At 37.5% G+C, this 22,041-nt stretch overlaps 2 protein-coding genes across 2 annotated transcripts; one reads left to right on the forward strand and one right to left on the reverse strand.

The window, feature by feature from the left end:
* Nucleotides 1-5,295: 5,295 nt before the first annotated feature.
* On the reverse strand, nucleotides 5,296-7,484 carry LOC126965437 (cleavage and polyadenylation specificity factor subunit 4). The gene is made up of 4 exons (XM_050809053.1): nucleotides 7,201-7,484; nucleotides 6,797-7,073; nucleotides 6,149-6,389; nucleotides 5,296-5,907 (listed from the first exon to the last, which is right to left on the reverse strand). The coding sequence occupies exons 1-4, from the start codon at nucleotides 7,301-7,303 to the stop codon at nucleotides 5,659-5,661; spliced, it is 870 nt and encodes a 289-aa protein (XP_050665010.1). The 5' UTR covers nucleotides 7,304-7,484; the 3' UTR covers nucleotides 5,296-5,658.
* An 8,065-nt stretch (nucleotides 7,485-15,549) lies between these two features.
* On the forward strand, nucleotides 15,550-18,868 carry LOC126965495 (ER membrane protein complex subunit 8/9 homolog). Its single transcript, XM_050809132.1, has 4 exons — nucleotides 15,550-16,152; nucleotides 16,467-16,616; nucleotides 16,957-17,062; nucleotides 17,442-18,868. Exons 1-4 carry the CDS (start codon nucleotides 15,940-15,942, stop codon nucleotides 17,612-17,614), a joined length of 642 nt encoding a protein of 213 aa, XP_050665089.1. The 5' UTR covers nucleotides 15,550-15,939; the 3' UTR covers nucleotides 17,615-18,868.
* Nucleotides 18,869-22,041: the final 3,173 nt, after the last annotated feature.

Below are 22,041 nucleotides of genomic sequence, written 5' to 3' on the forward strand. Positions count from 1 at the left end.
AGAATAATAATTATGAGTTATATAAATTGAAACAAAATTGTAAGTAGAGGCATTTAGTAAGTATTGCATAATATGTAGGTGAACATTATTTTGTTATTCGGTAGATTTCCTGTGACAGGCATCGTCATGCTCGCTTAAATGCCTCTGCTTGTGGCGGCGACGTGGGGCGGGTCGTTCCCTTCCCTAAAATATGGTCGAGGGAGGCGATGGCTGGTCCATGAATCATGCTCGTGAACGGGTGCTACTCGTGGTGGCTGGATGATCTTGTTACGGGGAGGTCTGCTTGATGTGTTTTTTATTATTATTTATCCTTTAAAGTTATTATATATTTTATAGTATGAAATGCTCACATAATGCCTCTATTTATTTACGGTATGTATGGATTGATGCATCTACTATACTCAATAACTCTTGTGTTTATAAGTATTAATTTACTTTTTTGACTTACTCGTGTAAGGCAAATGAATTGTAAAAAAATAAATTGTAAATCTTGACTTAAAAGAGTGGCGATAAGTTTCTTGCTACTTCTTCTCATAGCTCAACCCTTTACGAAGTAGCGGTAAATTCAATAAGAAAAATATTTTTATTTTTTGACATTCATAAGTGTCACTTCCGTGACCTACATGAATAAAGTGTTTTTCGAATTTGATTTATTTATTGTTAAGTAAAAATTTACAATTCAAGTAAAAGATCTCATATTTGTTGCGAGAGTAATACTCTTTCCCATTTAATTGTTTGAGTATATTTATAACTGTGTGAGTTTAGAATGCCTAAAGTTGTGTTACAATAAGCTCAAACAGTGGGAAAATAAATGTTATTCTCATACTTAGTCTGGCCCTGTTACAATTAAAAACAAACAAAATATTACATTTGAATTTGGAACCTGTGATTTTTATATGATTGTTCAATGTGCATTGAGTTTTCTCATTTTGGCGCCATTTTTTTTTTTTGCGCCCAGACAAAGGGAAAGGGCTACCCTCCGGGATTACGAAGGGAGGGAGGTGGTGAATGCTCATGCATACCAACGCAGCCTAAGGCTGCGTTGGTTATGTGGGACTCACGTAAGAACCTAAGTGTCTACCCACTAAACACCACCTGAGGTTGGCTTTGGACAGTGTGCCCTCTAAGCCTTCATCGTAGGCGACCATCTCTCGGGGAAGAGAGGCGCAAGCGGCACTCCCTAGGGAGTGTTTGCTGGGAATGCACAGAAGGTGCTGTCTAATAGAGACTTGGCGACATCAGAACGATGATCACAAACGGGAGGTGAGGCTACATGTATCTGGTACCTGTCAATCCAGGTCAGACGAAAGGTTGAAAGAGGAGAAATTTAAAAATAGTGATTTGGTTAGATCGAGTGATACGCCCCTAGGCTTCACTAGTACCGCACTATGTGGTAAGCGTTAAGCGCTTTAGGTATTACAAGGAGGCCACCAAATGGTGGTGCTCCGCCAGCGCAAAGAGGCGCTCCTTGGAGGACTTAGCCGTCCTGAGTTTCCGTGCCAGGACGGATATTTCTTGAATGTCGACTTCGCCTAGTGAGGCGTAGATTTTTTCCAGGTCTTTCAGGGTGCTTTGCACCTGTGACTGAGCCTGGGGAGGTACTGCCCGCCTGGGGCCACTGAAGGTGGCCGGGGCGGGGCGGGAGTAGACATTGGATGCCTGAGAGGGAAGGGCTGATTGTCTCCATGAGGTGGAGAGTTGGGGCCCGACAGTTTTATTCCTCATATGAGGAAAATGGGATTGGGTGTTAGAGGCCAGAGGTGGCCTTTGTTTTGGTGGCCTGGAAGTCTGCTTATTAGCAGCCTTCGGGGCGGAACGAGGGGCACAAGGGCATCCGCGATAATTCGCGGTATGGCCCTCCTGCCCGCAGAGCACGCATGCGGGAGGTGATACCTCGTCGCGAGTGCGTTTGCACTCTTTGGTGCTGTGGGGTTCGAGCACTTTACGCACCTGGGAGGGGCAGAGCAGTTTGCCGCTGCGTGACCATACATCTGGCAGCGGTGACATTGACCGGGGAACCCCCGCTTGTGTGGGGCTTCCACACGTATGTTGGAGAGCCCACATACGGTGAACTCTCCTTTGAAAAGTTCCCTGGCTTCAGGGACGTTAGTTAGAATGACTAACGCTAACGGGTACTTCTTCCCGGTACGGCTATACATTTTATGTACAGCCTCGACCGGAAAGCCTTTCTTGACAAGGTCCTCCTGTATGAGCTCATTAGAGAGCTCGTACGGGAGGCCTCGGAGGACAGCCTTGACCTTGCGCTCTTCCGGGAGCGCAAAAGTGTGGTAAGGCACTTTGTTACGCGAGAGGAGGAGAGTGAGGTTGCGAAAGTCGTCCGTGGCCGGTACGACTATGCGTATTGCCTCACCTGTGTTTGAGGCACGGGTGTATCGCACCTTGTGATCGGTGCAAAGTTGGGCTACGTATGTCCACTTTGCCTTATCACGGAGAAAGATTGGCGGTGGAGGCTTGTTATTAGGGTAGACGGGCGAGCGTGTCGCCGGTTGGCAAGAGGAGGGGACAGAGTCCGGGGGTAAACTAATGTCGAGGGACATTAATGGTACGGGGTAGGAAGAGGTTGAAATCTTATCAGACGCGATGCGCTTGGACTGACGCTTCTTTCTGGACTGAACCAGTTGGAATGAATCGTCTGAAGGACGGTAGGGACGGAGAGAGGTGTCGAGTACGGAACCAGTGAGTGTTCCGTTATCTGATTCCTCCGAGGAGGACTGGACTGGACTCGGAAGTAGATTTGTGAGCGGAGGGCTCATCGGGAGACGCGGGGGAGTCAGCAAGGGGCCGACTTGGAGTGTTGACCGCGACGGAGACGCTATCGACTAGTGACTGGTCGAATTGGGTATTTGCGGCTTTAATCAAAGCCGCAATCTGGACTGCGAGGGCGCTGCGAAGGTCCGCTGATGGAGCCATACTGATGAAGCCTCCCCGCCGAGGGCAGGGAGCAACGGGGGTTGGAAGAGGCGCGGCTATCCCTAATGGTTATAGCCGCGAACCGTCACCCTTGGGAAAGCCCAAGTGCAATGGGATCGGGTCGTCCAGTTTCTCTCAGGTCAGGAGGCCTGAGAAACGCACCGGGTCAACGTTAGCCGAGTTAGTTGTCACCGTTAGGTATCCTTCAGCTCAACCGCGATGACACGCAACTCACTTACTACAATAAAAATTGCTGTAAACAAGCTGCGGGCCGGAACGAATTCGACGTAACCAGTCGAACTTGGCGTAGTATACCTCGTACCACACGTAGCGGAGCTGCGTAGCGTAGCACTGGGCGTAGCGTGGCGTGAGCACAGGCGCGTGTAGTAGTCTGCTCGGCGCGGGGGCCGAGACAAGAATGTGTATATACAATGCACAATATTTAGCGATATTAAAGTGGAGTGGGATGATAAAGAGAACCGAATTGCTGTGATTGCATTACACAAAGTAGGTGCCAATGGAGCCATATGTTTGTGTACCGAACTATTAATAGATGCAATGAGACCTGTTTGTGACAGTTCAAAGCAATGACGGAAAGAATTCGAAGAAATCCTTTCCGAAAGCAAAAGATTTTATCTCGGGAGATGAAGATAGCACCCACAACCATGTCGCGTATTTTAAAAGATGACTCAGGACTTGCAGCCTAGGAGATGTACTGGTCATTTCTTAACTGAAAATTTAAATAAGAATATGGTCGTAAACCGAAACAACTACGTGGTATGCAAAGAGAGGTTACAGAGAAAATTTCTTTACGGATGTGAATATTTTTACAATTGAGCAAAATTTTAACAATCATAATGACCATATTTATGCTCAAAGCTCTAGAGAAGCTTCGCAATTAGTTGTCAGAGTGCAACATGGGAACTATCCAACTTCAGTGATGGTTTGGTGGGGTATTGCTGTGAAGTAGTGACTGAGCCATACTTTTATGAACAAGGTATCACAATATCATCAAAAACATCTGCACAAATGTATCAAGATACCATTCTTGAGAAGGTAGTGAAGCCCCTTAACAACTCCATGATAATTTGGACTTTGGAGTCCCAAAAACAATCCATGATTGGCAGTGAAGAATTTTCCCATGGAAAGAGTGTGTGCTTCTATTGATAACTGGCCTCAACATTTAAAGGACTATATTGCAGCCCAATGGAGACCACTTTGAGTCAGCTTCAGCTTTTTATATTGTTTTTTATTTACATATTAAACTAACACACTGTAAAAGTAATAAATGTTATTTGAAATAGAATTGTTTTGAAATAAAAAGACCAGATAAATATGTATATATAAAATTCTCATGTCATGGTGTTAAACTTTGAACTCCTCCGAAACGGCTTGACCGATTCTCATGAAATTTTGAGTGCATATTGGGAAGGTCTGAGAATCGGACATCTATTTTTCATCCCCCTAAATGTTAAGGGTGGTCCACACGATTTTTATTTAAATTTGTTTAATTATGAGTCAGCATTATAAAATACATAAAACTTAAAACCTTCACCCATCTACGATCAACAGTTACTTTTGTATGGCAATTTTAATATCGGCAATACAATGTTTGCTGGATCAGCTAGTATATGTATATATGTCTTTGTACTATACATTTCTACCTATAACAAAGTAGAAGTTAGGAAATATGTTTCATACTATATGTGAATAGTGTTCAAGAAAAGTTTAAGATTCAGTAAATAAAGTCTAATGCTACAAAGTGCAAAGTAGCAAGTTAATGAAGAGTTTTTGTAGTATCAAGTTTTTTTACTACAATTTAATCTTCATAAGTATATTATGTTTTTATGTGTAGTAGCTGTATTGATTTTTAAGAATGCCTTTTTTATACTCTTTATATTAGCTTCACTTGCATGTTTGTAACTGACTCCTTTAAACACAATTTTGACTGGCTAGATTTCATTCAAACTTTGTAAATTTATCAAGGACCGATGACAATACACTAATTTGATAAGATTATTCAATTTGCAAACTAAGATTTTTGTCAATTTATATAATTTTTATCTATGGTCGATAAGGCAGGAATTGATGTTAAAGTACTTAATAGTTTTAAAAATACCCTTTTATAGAAAATTTAACTAAAAAATGAGAAATAAATAATAGTTTAAAAAAACTAAAAAGCACACTATAAAAAATTCAAGTAAAAAATAGAATATAAATTTAATTTCAAAATAGTGTAAAAAAATATATTTTATTGTAAAAAAAAGTGTGGGGTGTAGAAGAATTATTTTTTTTACACTATTTTCAATTTAAATTTATTTTCAATTTTTTAAACTATTATTTATTTAAATTAAACACACTACATAAATATATTTTTTCATGAATTTAATCTTTGTTACCACTTAGTCCATGTGGTATTATAAATATCCACCATAAAAAAACACTGTTAAAAATATTTCTTGTGATTTTCTCAATACTGCTTTTCCCTATACTGCATTTTAGGGCCTGCACCAGTTTATTTTATCTTGTCACTCACTTTGTTTTAATTTAACAATATTTAATGCAATAATTTTATTTAATGTTTAATATTAATTATGAATATTTAACTTTTTTTATAATATAATACTTATTGCTAAACAGTCTGTAGAATCACTTAAATTTCACTCCACTTAAGCACTGTTGAAGTCTGATCTTTGAAGCCATTTAAGATGGCTTCACATACTTATACTAGTTAGGTTTTTTGAAAGTATTTGGAGAAGGTGGCGGCGGAGGCTGGCTTGAAAGGAATGCCAGGTGGCCTTTAGGACATTTGTTGGCATAATGACCTTTTGTACCACATTTAAAGCAGGTGACCTCATCAAGAGGTTTATGCATCAACCTATGCATTCGTACTTGATCATCACCTTCATTGACTGATTTGATGTAGCCATATGCTCTGTACCTGTTCTCATCTTGACGCTGAGCTGCTTCTCTTTGCTGAAATATAATTTATTAAAACATTAATACTTGAAGTTGAAGTATGTCAAATAGAACAAAACTTCTTCTAAGATGTTTTTCTTGAGTAAAATTCTATTTTTTAATCAACAACTCAACAGCTTTTATAAGTTCTCTTGATTTGTGCTATATGACTACAGGGTTTATGAAGCTTATTGATTGAAAATGATAAACTTCTATTTATTAAAAACATGTCTCAAACTATTTTATTAGGTTTACTGACCTCACTAGGAATTTTATGACATGATGAAGCTTTATGTCCAACTTCAGAGCAAAAATGACACACTGGGAGTCTTTTGGCATCTTTTGTTTGTTCTGGTGGTGCTGGTAATTCAAATCTTGGGTGCATGAACTTGCAGTTAGGTCCTTCTGGACAGATACCACCCAAATAGTTCAAACATAAAACTCTTCTCACATGTCTGTGACGGCAATGTGGCCCATGCCTACAGAAACCTCTATCATACCTAAAATTTGGATTATTATTAATGTAATAAAAATGCTACTTTAGTAATGGTTAAATTTTACAAGTGTCTCAAAGGAGTTAAACATTTTTAATCATAAACAATGGTTTTTCATATTCATTTTTAAATCAAAATATATTTTGTGTTCACCAAGCTTTGTGTTAAATTTTTTTTTATAAAACATAAATTCATAGTAGCAAATATTATAGCCTTATTATAACAATTAAGTAATGAATACACATTACACATTCAAATATCATGAGTATTTTTACATCCAATAGTTCTATTAAGTTCATGTTATAAGTACCCCCAGAATAATAAACACTTTAGACCCAGCAGAGAAATTTAAAAACACTTTGAAAAAAAAAAAAACAATTGCTGCCAACTTATACAAAGAAATATATGCTTACCAAGGGCAATCTTTTATTTTACTTTCCGGATCTATGTGCAAAAATGGGCATTCTTTATTATGACATGCATTGAACCTGGCATAGAAATAGCATTCAGGCATCTTAGTCATGTCATACTCATGAAGAAATTCACATTGATCTCCTTTTTTGCACAGGCCACGAAGCCAATGTTTGCATACAACTGTACGATCACCTCTCACATGCCTATAGGGGCATTGAGGTCCATTTCCACATCCAGAAGGTGACCCGAAAAACTCGCAAACTGCTGCTGTTGATTCTGGAATATAACATATTCTTGCACTACGAAAGCATAGGTTTAAAACAATACCTGCATAGATTTTCAGTGGACATGTATGCTACAGTAGTATCTCTGATATGATGAATACACATTTAAGTCTACTTACTGTCCATTCCCGCAAATGGCAGCGGCAACGCTCCAAATTGCTGTTCCAAGGCATAATCTATATCAAATTTTATGTGATCAACGTTGGCCACAATAACTTCCATCGTGACGATACCTTACGATGACTAGATAAATTAAAATATCTGCTAGTCAGGGTCTGGGGAAAATTTATATACGACGGCTAATTAATAATATAATTCTGATTATAATTTTCATTTCATTCGTAAGCCGTATTTCAATTTACCAAACATTTTTAACGTAACTCCGTGAGACGTGAACCTTGTCCTTGTGTCACTCAGTAAGAACTCAGAACTCAGAATTAGTCTTTGACAGTTGACACCTGACGGCTGACAGTATTATACTCTAAAAGTGTTGTCTGTGGTGCAACAGATTCACTGAACACCACGGAGTACCTACCTTTGTATAAACTCCACTGACCTCTGCTCTCTCTTGAAATATCTTACAAAATTCCCATGGTAGTAACCACTTTCCTATAACCAGTTTAATCCCTAGCAAAGTTATCTCACCCCAAAACTTTTTTCCGTCTCATAAATATAAATTAGTTAGTATTAAATTATTAAAACTTTCTTGAGTCATTATTAAATTATCTACGCTACGCTTTACGGACAAAGCACTTATGTGTCCACTTGTTCCCGGCCGGCGCAGCGAGCGGTCGTTATCAAGACTTTACACGAAGATCGTTCTTTGTGGAGATTTAAGCTTTATTTTATAATTAACATATACTATTCATTACAAAAACATAAAAGGAAATAAATAAAACAAGTAATTAACAATAATAACAATATTTATTTTAAAATATACCTATTTTTACACTTTTTTTCGAATGAAAAGTCTGAGTGAAATAAAAAAGAAAGACCATATGAATAATTTATACATGGTCTTATAGCTTGTTTCAATAGCTTTCAGTGACAGTCACTCAAATCACCCTAGTTATAAGCATTTTATAACTACACGTAAAATAATACACACGGGGAAAATGCCGCGAAAATGCCGGAAGCTTGCCGATCTACAGTGTACAGCGAGATCCGGAGCGCGCCGATTCGGAAAGGTTAATTTTAAAGTTAATGCATATAACCTCAGAAGATATGCATACTTTTTAGAGATACAATGTGCCACCACAAAATTCAAACTAGCTTGTCATTAACATTTCTTTTGGAATGTCATGTAATTAGGAGAATAAAATGTACTTATACTTGAGATGTTGTTTTCTGTATATAATAAAATCGAGACGAATCTACTCGTAAGTGGTTATGGGCCCTTCATATGCTGAAATAATATAAAATTTGTGGGAAACTAAACATAGAGCTAAGTAAAATACAAATAAGTAAGCTTGATGGTAATAACTGGATACAATTGAAGTTTCGCATGCCAGCTTTACTGCGGGGCATAGACGGACTTTTGGATTTTGTCCAAGGAAACACTGAAAAACCAAAGAGGCCTGTAGCTGAAGGAGGTATTGCTAGTGCTACGTCCACAGCGGTTTTGACGGAGTATAACAAACAGTTATCAGAGTACGTTAGGCTGGAAAGTACTGCTCTACTGCAAGTTACGAATAACGTGTCAACGAAGATAAGTTATATGAAGTATGTATGGATTTCTTTAAAGATCATAAGGACACTTTCGATGACATGTCAAAGCGTATTTCTTAACTGAAATATTTGTGGCATAAACAGAATCGGGAATTATTAAAAGCTGAAGAATGTAAGGAATTACCTACCAGAACTTCTTTTAATCTGAAAGATTTTAGATACTTTGCCAGAGAATTATTTTTCTTTTAAGTTGAGTTGGATGTTGATGTCGAAGAAAGATAGAACTATCGATAATATTACCAGCCAACGTTGTGCGCATGAAAGAGCAATGACAGGAAGCAAAGAAGGCATGTCTAGTGAAGCACTTCTCACAAAGACAAGTAAAAAGTTTGTTGAACAAATGAAGGAACAGACACCAGGGAATAAAAAAGTTACTAAGTTCAGATGCCATGTTTAACATAAAATGGTTGGTCACTTTAGGAAAGATTGTCCGAAGAATAAGCAAGATAGAGGGAACGGTAGTAGAAGTAGCAAAATGATGGTACTATTAACGAATAATGAACTGAGTGTGGAAGTAAACACGAGTAAAATATATTTATAATATAATTACAATATGAAACAACTACGGAATCGAAACCTATTTTATTCAGACAGATGTCAACACATAAAACATTTGACAATTATATCGTTCATTTACCAAGAAGGTGCGTAGGCTAAAAGCTTCTTAACCACTCGTCTCGTTTTTGGCTAGGCTAAGCCTATAAGAGTGCTCAGCTCTTTTACGAGGGCTGCACTGAAAATTTCTGGAATCAAGGAATAGACACAACATTACTATTTAAAAATGTATTTATTGCTTTTCGAAGTATTCTCCGCGAAATTTGACACATTTTTCTTTACGATGGAACCAATCATTGAAGCAAACATTCCATTCTGAAGTTGGGGTCTCCAAAATGACCGTTTAATAGGCGTCCACAGCTTCTTCAGGTGATGAAAATCTCTGACCACGCAATTTATTCTTTATTTTAGGGAAAGTATATAAATCATTAGGGCTTAGGTCGGGGCTGTACGGCAGATGGTCTAATAATTCGATGTTTTCGTGCTCTAAAAAGTCTTTTGTTCTGTGCGCGGTGTGAGAACTCGCATTGTCGTGATGGAGGATGATGCGGCGGTAGCAGTGCTCTATACGGAGTTCAGAAACGACATGTGGCAAACAAATGCTAGCATACCATTCTGCAGTAACCGTTCTTTGTCCCTCAAGAGGAATAGTCGCAACATGGCCGGTTTTGGAGACAAACATGGCCACCATTTTTTTGCAACACTCCGTGAGCGAACAATTTTTGTTGGCTTTAACTCATTTTCGAACACCCAAACTCGTGACTGGTTTTTGTTTCGGGTTCATACGCATATATCCAGGATTCGTCACCTAATACGATGTTGTATACAGCATTTGAGGATCCTGCGTCTTTCGAGAGTTCAAGAGATGCACCAAGTAACGCGAGCCGCTTTTTGCTCTTCACAGAGCAAATACGGTATCCATCGGGAAAACAACTTTCTTACACCTAATTGTTCATGCAAGATTATTTGTATCTGACTCATGCCAATGTCTAAAGTTGCCTGAATTTCGCGGTATTTCACATGTCGATCTTCCTCAATCAGCTTGCGCACAGCATCAACGTTTTCTTTTGGTGACTGCACTTTTTGGACGACCTTGACGGGGACCATCACTTAGCTTGACACGTCCACGTTGAAATTCAGCAAACCAGCGATAAATTGTGGTTATGGATGGGGCTTCATCACCAAATGCAGAAATCATCCGGTCAACACACCGTTCTTGTGTTAAACCACTTAGAAAGTCATAATAAATCATCGCTCTAGAATTTTCTCGAGTCAATTCCATTTTCTCAACGACTAAAGAAGTTTGGCAAGACCTTGTGACAATCCGAGACCGAGAATCTTTTTTTAAATAAATAAATGGTATTCAATTTTTTAAACCAAGGAGTTTTCAATTAAAAAGATTTTAATATGACAGGAACAGTGGAAATATTCCATTCCCGAAACTTTTAGTGCAGCCTATGTATCCGGGGCTTGAATAGCGACTTGGTTAGGAAGTCGGCGAGCTGTTTCGCTGCATCTATTTTAAGGACCTTAAGGCGTCCTGTAGTCACACACTTGCGTACAAAGAAATGTCGTATCTGAATGTGCTTCGTCCTCTGGTGCCTTTCATAAGGTGGGTCATGGGCTAAACATATCGCAGACTCACTGTCTAGATGAAGTTCTGCATAGACATCCCCAGTCACCATAAACTTCGGAATTCTCTTGAGCTATATGATCTCTCTGGCCGTTTCGCTGGCTGCCACTATCTCCGCCTCCATGGAGGAAATCGCAACTGTAGTTTGCCGCTTGCTTTGCCAGGCGATTGCTCCTTTTGAATATATACAGGCCATTCCAGAAGTAGATTTCCCTGTGGTAAGATCTCCTTCATGGTCTCCATCACTATAGCTTTTAATGCATCTATTTGTTGCAGTGGAATATTGGTATGTTATACCATAACCAATGGTCCCTTTTATGTAGCGAAAGATTCTCTTCACTCCCATCACATCTACGGGATTAGGATTGTATAATTTTCTTGAGACAACACTAACAGCGTAAGCTATGTCTGGTCTTGTCCCGACAGCTAAATAAGAAAGTACCCCAACTGCTTCTCTGTAAGGGTATGGAGCTGCTTCTTCCTCATACTTTTGTAAAGTAGCGTCTTTGAGATCGGAGTCCCAGCCGCTTTACAGTTTTGCATGTTAAATCTCTCTAGGAGACGCTTCGCATAACTCTTTTGATAAATTTTAATTGATCCATCACGTTTTCTTTCAATTTCTATCCCCAAAAAGTATGCGCCAGATTTTGTCGTTATCTTAAATCGCTGTTTCAATTGATATAAAAAACTCTCAGGCTCTTTCTGGTTCGCTGAGGCGATCAACCCATCGTCTATGTACAACGCCAGGTTCAGTTTCTTATCCTTGCTATCCTTGTTTCTTACAAAGAGGCATGGATCACTCTCACAATCACAATCGTCCAGCTAGGTTCAATGATTATGTCATGATCACAAATTGGTTTTTCGAACCGAAATGTTACAAAGATGCATATGGATAGTGAAATAGACTCCCTGAAGAAAAATGAAACATGGGTTTTAGAAAAATTGCCGAAAAAGAGAAAGGCTATTCCATGTAAATGGGTTTTTCGTGTAAAGCTGAATGCTGATGGATCAGTTGACAAATACAAAGCAAGACTGGTTGCTAAGGGTTTTCGCCAAAAGAAAGGAGAGGACTATGATCAAACTTTCAGTCCTGTTGCGAAAATGACCACTGTCCGTACTGTAATTAGCATAGCAGCAAGCGAAGGTATGAAGATGTATCAGTTTGATGTATCAACAGCTTTTTTGTATGGATCACTTTCGGAAGAAGAAATTTTCTTAAAGCAACCTGAAGGCTATAATGATGGTTCAGGTTTGCTTATTGAAGAAAAGTCTGTTTGGGCTAAAGAAGTCGCCCAGATGTTGGAACCAAACAATTCTAAATTTAAGAGAGAAAGACCACCGGAAACTGATTGTGGTTCTCTATGTAGATCTTGAAGAACTGAAGGGGAGATTTAAAATAACAATGAAACCATCATTCTATTTCCTTGGAATAGAGATTTCAACCAGAGAAGGTAATGAAGTAGTAATACATCAAACATCGTATGTTAAGAAAGTTTTGAACAGGTTTGAAATGCAGAACTGTAAACCTGTGACTACACCGATAGTCAAGGAAGAGGTAGTATCACAAAACGAGAATGATGAGTTCATTCTGAATAACTACAGACAAGTAGTTGGGTCGCTTGCCTATTTAATGGTTGGAACAAGACCTGACATTGTATTTGCCGTCAGCGTAGTATCAAGTAGTCTGGAGAAACCAACTCAAGCGGATTGTGTCAGAGTAAAACGTATAATGAGGTACCTACAATACATACCTGACCTCGGCATTATGTATAAAAATAACTATAAAAAGGGAATTATAGAGTCATACAGTGATGCTGACCATGCGGGCGATATTGGAACTGGTAGGTCAACCTCTGGAATACTTTGCATGTATGCCGGCGGGCCAGTCTCCTGGATAAGTCAGAGGCAGCAAAGCGTTGCAATTTCGACAACAGAAGCTGAAGTGGTTGATGCCTCAGAAGATATGCATACTTTTTAGAGATACAATGTGCCACCACAAAATTAAAACTAGTTTGTCATTAACTTTTCTTTTGGAATGTCTTGTAATAAGGACAATAAAATGTACTTGAGATGTTGTTTTCTGTATATAATAAAATCGAGACGAATCTACTCGTAAGTATTCACACGGCTTTACTCAGTTAGTATTAATTAAAAATAGTCAGAGAGGGCGCACAGTTAAGGAGTGGGGTGCTACAGTGGGCAGTGACTTCAGTGGACGAGCTGAAGCGCCATGCTTCAGTCAGTGAAATAACCCAAACCTCACAGCGTAATACATCGGCCTCCAGTACGAATTAGATTTGACGAATATATAGAGTAATAAATGAGAGAGTTTAATAAGAGTAAGATTCTGTTGTGAGTCTGTAATTTCAATTAGATACTGTGTTATTGTATATTTATAATTTGACGTGATTTAGATGCCATGTCTAGTTTGTAGTGATTTGTTATTTTGTTTTGGGAGTTAACATAGAATCTGCATATTATGATATCGTATCACTTATTTGCTCAGGAGTAAACTCAACCAGCTGAGTATCCCCGTGAAGTTATCTCGTTTCGTAACATGTTAAGGAGAGAACAATCACCATTAAATGCCCATCCTTTTAACTCCCTCAGTCAGTTTGAAAAGGTTTAGCTCAAGGCCCCCTTCTATATAATCTGAGATTATGCTTTGTCTTTAACGTATTATTAATACGTTAACGACGCAAAAAAAGGTGGAGTGACGTATCACCGGTAAGTTTATTTTATTTATATAAGATGGGCTGGCAAAAAGCGTAAATAATATAGTAAAACAAATATTTTTTCATTAAATGTAGGACTATTATTTACATCACTTTCTCTCGCGCTTGTCAGAATGAGACAGCTAAAATGACGCGACCAGCACACAGTCCGAAATGAAACTATAGAGACGTTGTTTTTTTGTCCAGTCAACAATGAATAGCAATATTGTATTTTGTGTACGGAAAGTCATTGCCGATAGAATTGCTCTTTTTCAAGGGTGTGTTATATGAGATAGAGCAGAGTATCAGCAGTAGACTATGAGTAAATAAGTGCATTCACCATTATTAAATATAAGAAAAGAATTTAATAAATTATTTACAACTTTTTATTCTCATGACAACCTATTAACTCTTATAACTACTTTTATAAATGTAATACGGTGAATGTGAACGGCTTAAAAGAACGTGAACAATTACAAACTAGTGCTATTTACACGGCCTCATAGATACATCTGCATCGTTACCTAGTGATAATAGATACATACTTATTTAAACCGCAAATCTGTGAAAGCAAATCTTTTTCAGATTTTCCGTACGATCCGAGATAATGAAGCCAGTTGGTGGCATGAGAGAGTATTGAAGAATTTTACAAACCAAATAAGTCGAGTGTCAATTGCTCGAACCATTTCCTCGAGCCTGACGTATATAACACAACCAAAAGATTTAAGCGTTTAAAAATTCATGCTCTTTTTATTCATTCATTTACCATTTTTGCCAAAAGCCGTCAACAAAGAGAATTTAAGCTCTACGTTCAAGAGACGGGAGTGCCATACAAAATAATGAGGAATGTCGCTTGTATTGTATTGCACTAAATCTTGATACCAACATAATCAACTAATGACGTAATATCAGAGCTGCCAATATAATAAATATATAGGGTTGGAATCAATACATAATTTTTTATCGATAATTCACTAATATATATATAAATATTTTATAAATATAAATTAATATATATAATGTCTAATTTTAAGGTTCTCTTTTGTTAATTTTTATACTGACCTAAGCAAAGTCTAACTAGTTTAAGCTAAGGGATACGTTTTAGTATCTCAAAGAAAAAAAACAATTAACATAATTAATATTTTATTAATAGTTTTGTTTTGCGTTGTGGTTCCGGTTTAGACAGTCTTATTAATTTTTCAGATGTTTTTCAGAGGGTCCTGATTCTGAATCTGAAATGATAACAGAATACATATTAACACAAGTTAGTTAACCCTAATTTTTAGGCTTTAAATATTTTTTTGCACATCATAACCACAATATAATATAATAAAAAGGATTTAAAAGGTAATAAACTTATTAATCAAAAATATAGATACCATAAAAATGAAATAAATAAAAATAAATTTAATAATAATAAATTTTTTTTATCCACAATCGATAAAAAAAGTGTCAAACACTACAGATAGATTATAATATTATATTTTTTATTCTAGATGAATTAAATCAATACTTTTATCACTTTTAATCACTTTAAGCATTCTTTATTAGCTTATTATTTCTATATCCAAAAAGAATTTAGCCATGAAAATTCTCTTACTCCCATCTGACCAGCCAGATTTTAAACCACATATTTTATTACATGGTATAGCTTCGAAAGTCTTACGCATTTATTACAAAAATAATTAAGAAACAAAAGAGTTGAATATATCTTAGAGCGAGACAGCGTTTGCCGCCATTATTTTTAGCGCAATGCCATACATATTCGAGTTTATTAGAGTTGCGCCAGGCTGGCCGTCATACAAAGATAATATGTTGATGTCCGCGTACAATACATATGCCATAATCTTTATGGAAACTTAGAATATTGACACTAAATATTCTAAGGGCCCCTCTTATAAAAAATAAAATAATTCTTCGGCCGCAGTTGTTAATGCTATATCTGCTTTTTGTGGAACTTTGTCTTCTTTCCGCGAAAAGAACCATATCCTGGAAAAAATAGATACCTCGACACTCGTCAGTGTATTCAGTAATAGTATTCTGTGAATCTGTGATCTATCCTATAAAAAAAACTAATTGCTAAATTTAATTTTAGTAAAATATATTTAAAGTTTGATTTGATGATACGTAGGATATTTCTTTTTATAAGTATTCAATTATTATTTTGCATCTAACTTCTTATATACAAAACTATTTTTGTGTAGATAATTAATACTTAAAAGTTTATAATGGGAGAAGTAACTCTTGAAACAATTGCCTATGCTAAACTTATGCTTCACGCTGCAAAGTATTCCCAATGTGCTGTGAATGGTATTTTATTAGCAGATGAAAATAAATTAAAGGAAGCATCCAAAAATCAAGACTTGGATATTGTTGATGCAATACCGCTATTTCATCATAGCCACTATTTATCGCCTATGGCTGAAGTTGCACTAACCCAAGTGTGTATATTTTAGTTTTACAATATTATACTTTATGGACGATGAACTTTAAGCAACAATACAGATTAAAACTCATAATATCAGTGTTTACTAACTGAGTTATTTCTGAAAAAGTTTAAACCATTAGTTTTTCTGAGGAAGTCTTCAGATCGAAAATTGTTAATCCTTTATCAATGAATAATTGTCTAATTGTTCCCAGATAATATTTCCAATTACTCAAATTTCACAATTAAGTTGTTTTTCTTTAATATAAACTAGAAAACTTTGGATGAAAGTATTTGTTATCTTTTTTTAACTGTAATGTTTACTTTAAGATAGAAGCAATAGCTCAATCTCGGAACCGTGTTATTGCTGGATATTATGCAGCATGTGAGAACTTCAAGGATACTACAATTGAGAAGTGCCCAGGGCAAAAAATTGCTGAAAAGATTGCAGAATACTTTCCTTCTGCTGTTTTTATTGTGGTATGTGTTGTAAACACACAAATTATCCTGTTTTATATATATTTATTTCATACATAGTTAGGTGACCAATGTTTTGCCTTATAAAACTTTATTTTGACTTTATACTCATGAACATGTTATGTTTCATGAATAAGCACAATTTGTCCAATCAAACTGTAAATTTTCCAGTACTAAGTAATTTAATAAATACAGTAATTTAATTGATTAAAACTCTTCTTAATTGTTCAATTATTTGTATATTTTGAAGAGTAATATATTGTACTAGTACTATGTAAAAATAAGACATTATTCATTCACAGACTATTTTATCAAACATATTAACTATTTTAATGTTTAATAGGTTGACAACAAAAGATTTACAATGCATTTAGATTCGGCAGCTATTAAGATGTACAGATATAATGAAGGCAAATGGAAAGCTGTGGATACAAATAAAATTATATTTGGTAAGATTTTGCTTATCTGGGAATGTTCACCTTTCAGGAGTGTATTTGAGTATATTTATGATTATAATTGGCACCACAAATTGATATATTGTTATATTATGACATCTAGATTTGTTTTGCAAATTAATAATTAATATAATCCAAAAGTGGTGCGGCTTAAGGAGACCACTGGGAATCTTTAAAGCAATGAAATCCAGGTTGCACATTTTGACTTCTGTTTATCTATTGTTACTTAACCATATACATAATAATATTGTGTTTTTATCTCTTTTCTAAGGTGTGAAGCCCACCATGCTTTAACTTTCTAAGATATGTAACTGGGAATATTTAAGTTTTAAAGTAGTCAGCCCAGTTTTCATAAATAATTAATGTCTTTCAGAGAATACCTTTGCATTGGAGACAGTCTCACATCTTATGCAGCGGAATGTATGCAGTGATCTCATTGATTTTGACAACTACTTGGATGATCTGTCACAAGATTGGAACAATGTGTGCATTGAGAAACTTGTTGCCAGTATTAACTCTGTTAATGATGAAGATTATCAGTCATAATATAGCTAAACAGTGAACTAAGATACCTGTTTTTATAACAGGTTTCAAGTAGGTATCATTCCATATATGATTGTCATGCAATACAAAATGGTCTTAAAACAGATTTTATTAAAATACAACCCATGTATTAGTACAAAAAAAAAACAAGTTGAATGCAAGACAGTGGCACCCACAAAGGGTTCTTTACCATAATACAAATAAATAACAGTATGTACTTTGAAATACATTTTAAAAATTACCGTCTTGGTTTTTTATGATTCATTTAACTAGCTCATTAGTAATCCTGACTGGTTTATACAATGACATTCTATACTCATATACAGACATATCATTCACACTTTACCTGTGGGAGGCTCCTTTGCACAGGAAGTATAAATTATATAAATATTATGGGTACCACAAATGCACCTATTTCTGCTGTGAAGCAGTAATGTGTAAACATTACTGTGTTTCGGTCTGAAGGGTGCTTGCTGTAGCTAATGAAATTACTGGGCAAATGAGGCTTAACATCTTATGTCTCAAGGTGACGAGCGCAATTGTAGTGACACTCAGAATTTTTGAGTTTTTCAAGAATCTTGAGCAGCACTGTATTGTAATGGGTAGGGCGTATCAATTACCATCAGCTGAATGTCCTGCTCGTCTTGTACCTTATTTTCATAAATTAATTACAGTCTGATAGCAGAACAGCTTGAAAGACAATGTTGCTTCCACTGTCTTTCAAGCTGTAACACTCTCTTTAGATTTATTGTATTTGAAACAACTGGAGTAAATAAGGCAATGTATAGATATAGCAGTCAAAGCTTATTATGATGTAATATGTGGTATCTTCCATATTTTGGCTTTGTTTTTAAACAACATGATTTATCTATATGTATATAATGTCATTGGCTAAATAACATATATTACAAATGGACAGCAGAGTCTTAGTCATTGGATTCCCATCCATTACCAGTCCAGGTACATATATAAAACCTGAATAAATGAAGAATCAAAAAGATTGTTTAACTTGGTTCCAAAAAAAGGAATAATTTGAAAGTCTTGTTTGTTTGCTGAGACATTGAGACTGGAAATCTCAGAGTTAACATACCACTTACATATTGTATTTAAATTAGTGCAAGAATCACACAATGTGAGTAGATAATGTATTCTATTTATTACTATAAAGCATTTATAGATAGGTGAAAGTATGTAATGGTATATATTATATTTATTGTGAATTATGTTAAATATGTGAATAAAGTGCAATAAAATTAAGCTGGTCCTTTAATTTTTAAATGAAACCTGTTACATATATATTATCTTGGGGAAAAGATTACATTTTTATATGACAACTCAACTTTTTTTTTTCAAAGTCTATTTACATTTAATTATAGTACTTATATATCTAGCCTTGCCATAAATACTGAAACAAAGATTCTATTGCAAATACCATTTATTACTTTTAGTGTGTTAGTTTAATACATAAATATAAAACAATTAAACATATAAAAAGCTTATTTGAAGTGGCCTCCATTGGATGCAATACAGTCCTTAAACAAAGAGGCCAGTTATCAAATAGAAGCATGCACTCTTTCCATGGGAAAATTCTTCACTGCCAATCGTATGGATTGCTTTAGAGACTACAAATTATTATGGCGTTTAAAGGAAGCCATACTCTCTAAAACAGACTATAAATCATAATCCAGGGGATTAAGATCTGGATTAGACGACGGCCAGTCTTCGGCAGATGAAGACCGAAACATACATTTCCAACCAAGACTGCACAGACCGAGCTTTATGACCCGGCGCCGAGTCCTGCTGGAAGGACCATTCTTGGTTATTGAACATGGTGCTGTTGTACACATACATACACTTGTGCCGATGTTTTGATACCTTTTTCACAAACATGGCTCAGTCACTTATTCACAGCTATATGGCCAGACTTTGTAATATGTGACATTTTGTTTGATGACTTTTTACCATTTTGTTTTACTCCATAGTTTTGGCAGTACTCTCTTAATGTTAATCCGATACTGCCTAAATAATTCTCAATAACAGGTGGAAATCTGAAGGTGCATGGTCAGGACTATATGGCGAATAACACCTCCCAGGCTCCCAGCCACTCATTTTTGTAGCTAAATATGTATGTGGGGTAGCATTATCATACTGAAAGACTGCACTCTTTCTATTGATAAATTCCGGTGTTTCTAACTTCTTGCTAATCAGTTGTTGGCGGTAAAGACTCATGTCCTTCCAGTCTCACCATACACAAAGCATGACCTTCTTATATGGAATCCACTTTTCATCACTAGTTATCGGTGTTATCAGCATCAGGTCCAAGAAATCGCAAACGATTCATTAGGTTTCTTTCAGTGCTACAAAGAAGACGCAAGAACAAAAGATACATACGAAGGAAATGAACATGCTTAGGTGGGCGGGATGTGTAACACGGCTGGACAAAATTCTTAATGAATACATTATGTGGTAGCTTCAAGGTCGACCAAAATGCACCAATTGTCGACAAAATCACCGAAAACTGCCTCCGTTGGTATGGACATGTCAAAAGACTAGGGGAAGAACAAATAGTGCAAATTGCTCTTATCCTACTGGTACAGAAAAGAGGTAGAGGGCGTCCGCCATCGACCTGGTGGTCTAACATAAAACGAGACCTCAAGAAAGCCCAATTGCCTGAACCTACAACCTAAGATCGTTCGACTTGGCGCAGGAATATGAGGAGACCCAACCCCAAATAATGCGATTCAGGGAAGGCAGAAGAAGAAGAAAGATTTCTTTCAGTGAGCTCATGTGTCACCCAAATACACAATATACCTTTTTTGTGTACCTAGCTTTTTTCAAATGGGTCAACTGTTCTACGGTCAATATCCAGTTATTCCTCTATGTGGTTGCTATTGATATGCCCATTTTACTCCACATTTTCAAAAATAGTGTCCATTTTATCATGAGAGAGGGGGCAAACGGGCAAGAGGCTCACGGGATGGAGAGAGGTGAGGCAACCGCCCATGGACATTCGCAACAACAGGTGTGTCAAGAAATGCGTTGCCGGCCTTTAAAGTGGGAGTATGCTTTTTTCTTGAAGGTCCCTAAGTCGTATCTGTTCGGGAAGACCGCTGCCGGCAGTTGATTCCACAAAGTGGCTGTGCGAGGCAAGAAATTTCGAACAAAACGCACGGTTGTGGAATGCCAGACGTCTACGTGATGCGGATGGTACTTTGCACGTAATGTCCGGTGGTGGAATTCGGCCGCTGGAATCAACCCGAACAGCTCCTCTGATCACTCCCGTGATAAATGCGGTAGAAGATGCAGAGAGAACCCACATCTCTACGCAATTCTAAAGAATCAAGCCGATCGGAGACGTCTTGATCGTCGATGATTCGAGCCGCTCTCCGTTGTATGCGGTTAAATTGAAGAAGCTGGTACTGGGGAGCACCCGCCCAGAGGTGAGAACAGCACTCCATGTGAGGCCGAATTTGCGCCTTATAAAGTTGCAGGCGGTGACTTTTAGTGAAGTACTGTCTCTCCTTACTGAGTACACCAAGCTTTTTAGAGACCAGTTTGGCCTTCTCTTCCAAGTGACCACGGAACTGAACGTCGCTCGATATATCGACGCCAAGTATGCCAATACAGGTTGTGGCAGTTAGAGGAGTGATCTCGAACCGAGGGGATACGACAAAGGGAGAGTTTTTAGTGGTGAACGCACAAGCTTGTGTCTGCTTGGGGTTGAATTGGAGTAAATTTTGTCGGCCCCATTCCGAGACTTTGCAAAGCAGTCTCGATTTCAGACACAAGTTTGTTCCGGTTCTCGTCGACGCTATCCCGGGACATGTTGGCACGGCCGGTGTAGGAAGCATACCCTGCGCTGTCGTCTGCATAGCAATGCAGACGACAGCGCAGGGTATGCTGACGGCGAGGATTGAAGAATGAATACTGCTGATTTGCAGCATATCATTGATATGCAGAAGAAACAGCGTAGGGGATAGCACGCAGCCTTGCGGGACACCAGCGTTTATGGGTTTTAAGTCGGATCATGCACCGTTGATAACAACCTTGATGCTCCGATCTGCCAAAAACTAGCGACCCAATTGCACAACTTCTCGGGAAGCCCATAGGATGGTAGTTTCGCTATAAGCGCTTTACGCCACACCCGATCGAAGGCCTTCGCTATGTCCAAACTCACCGCCAGCGCCTTTTTCCCTTCGACACAACCGCTTGCGCCCATTTATGGGTGAGGTATGCAAGAAGATCACCAGCTGAGCGACATTGACGGAAACCGTACTGGCAGTCGCTGATCAGCTGGTGCCCCTCTAGGTATCCCAAGAGCTGGCGGTTGATGATCGACTCCATTACTTTGGAGAAAATGGAGGCAATGGCAATGGGGCGGTAGTTGGACGGATCTGAGCGTACACCTTTCTTAGGGATCGGGTCCACTT

Source organism: Leptidea sinapis, chromosome 1, assembly GCF_905404315.1.
Source record: "Leptidea sinapis chromosome 1, ilLepSina1.1, whole genome shotgun sequence".
In the NCBI taxonomy this organism is placed as follows: Eukaryota; Metazoa; Arthropoda; class Insecta; order Lepidoptera; family Pieridae; genus Leptidea; species Leptidea sinapis.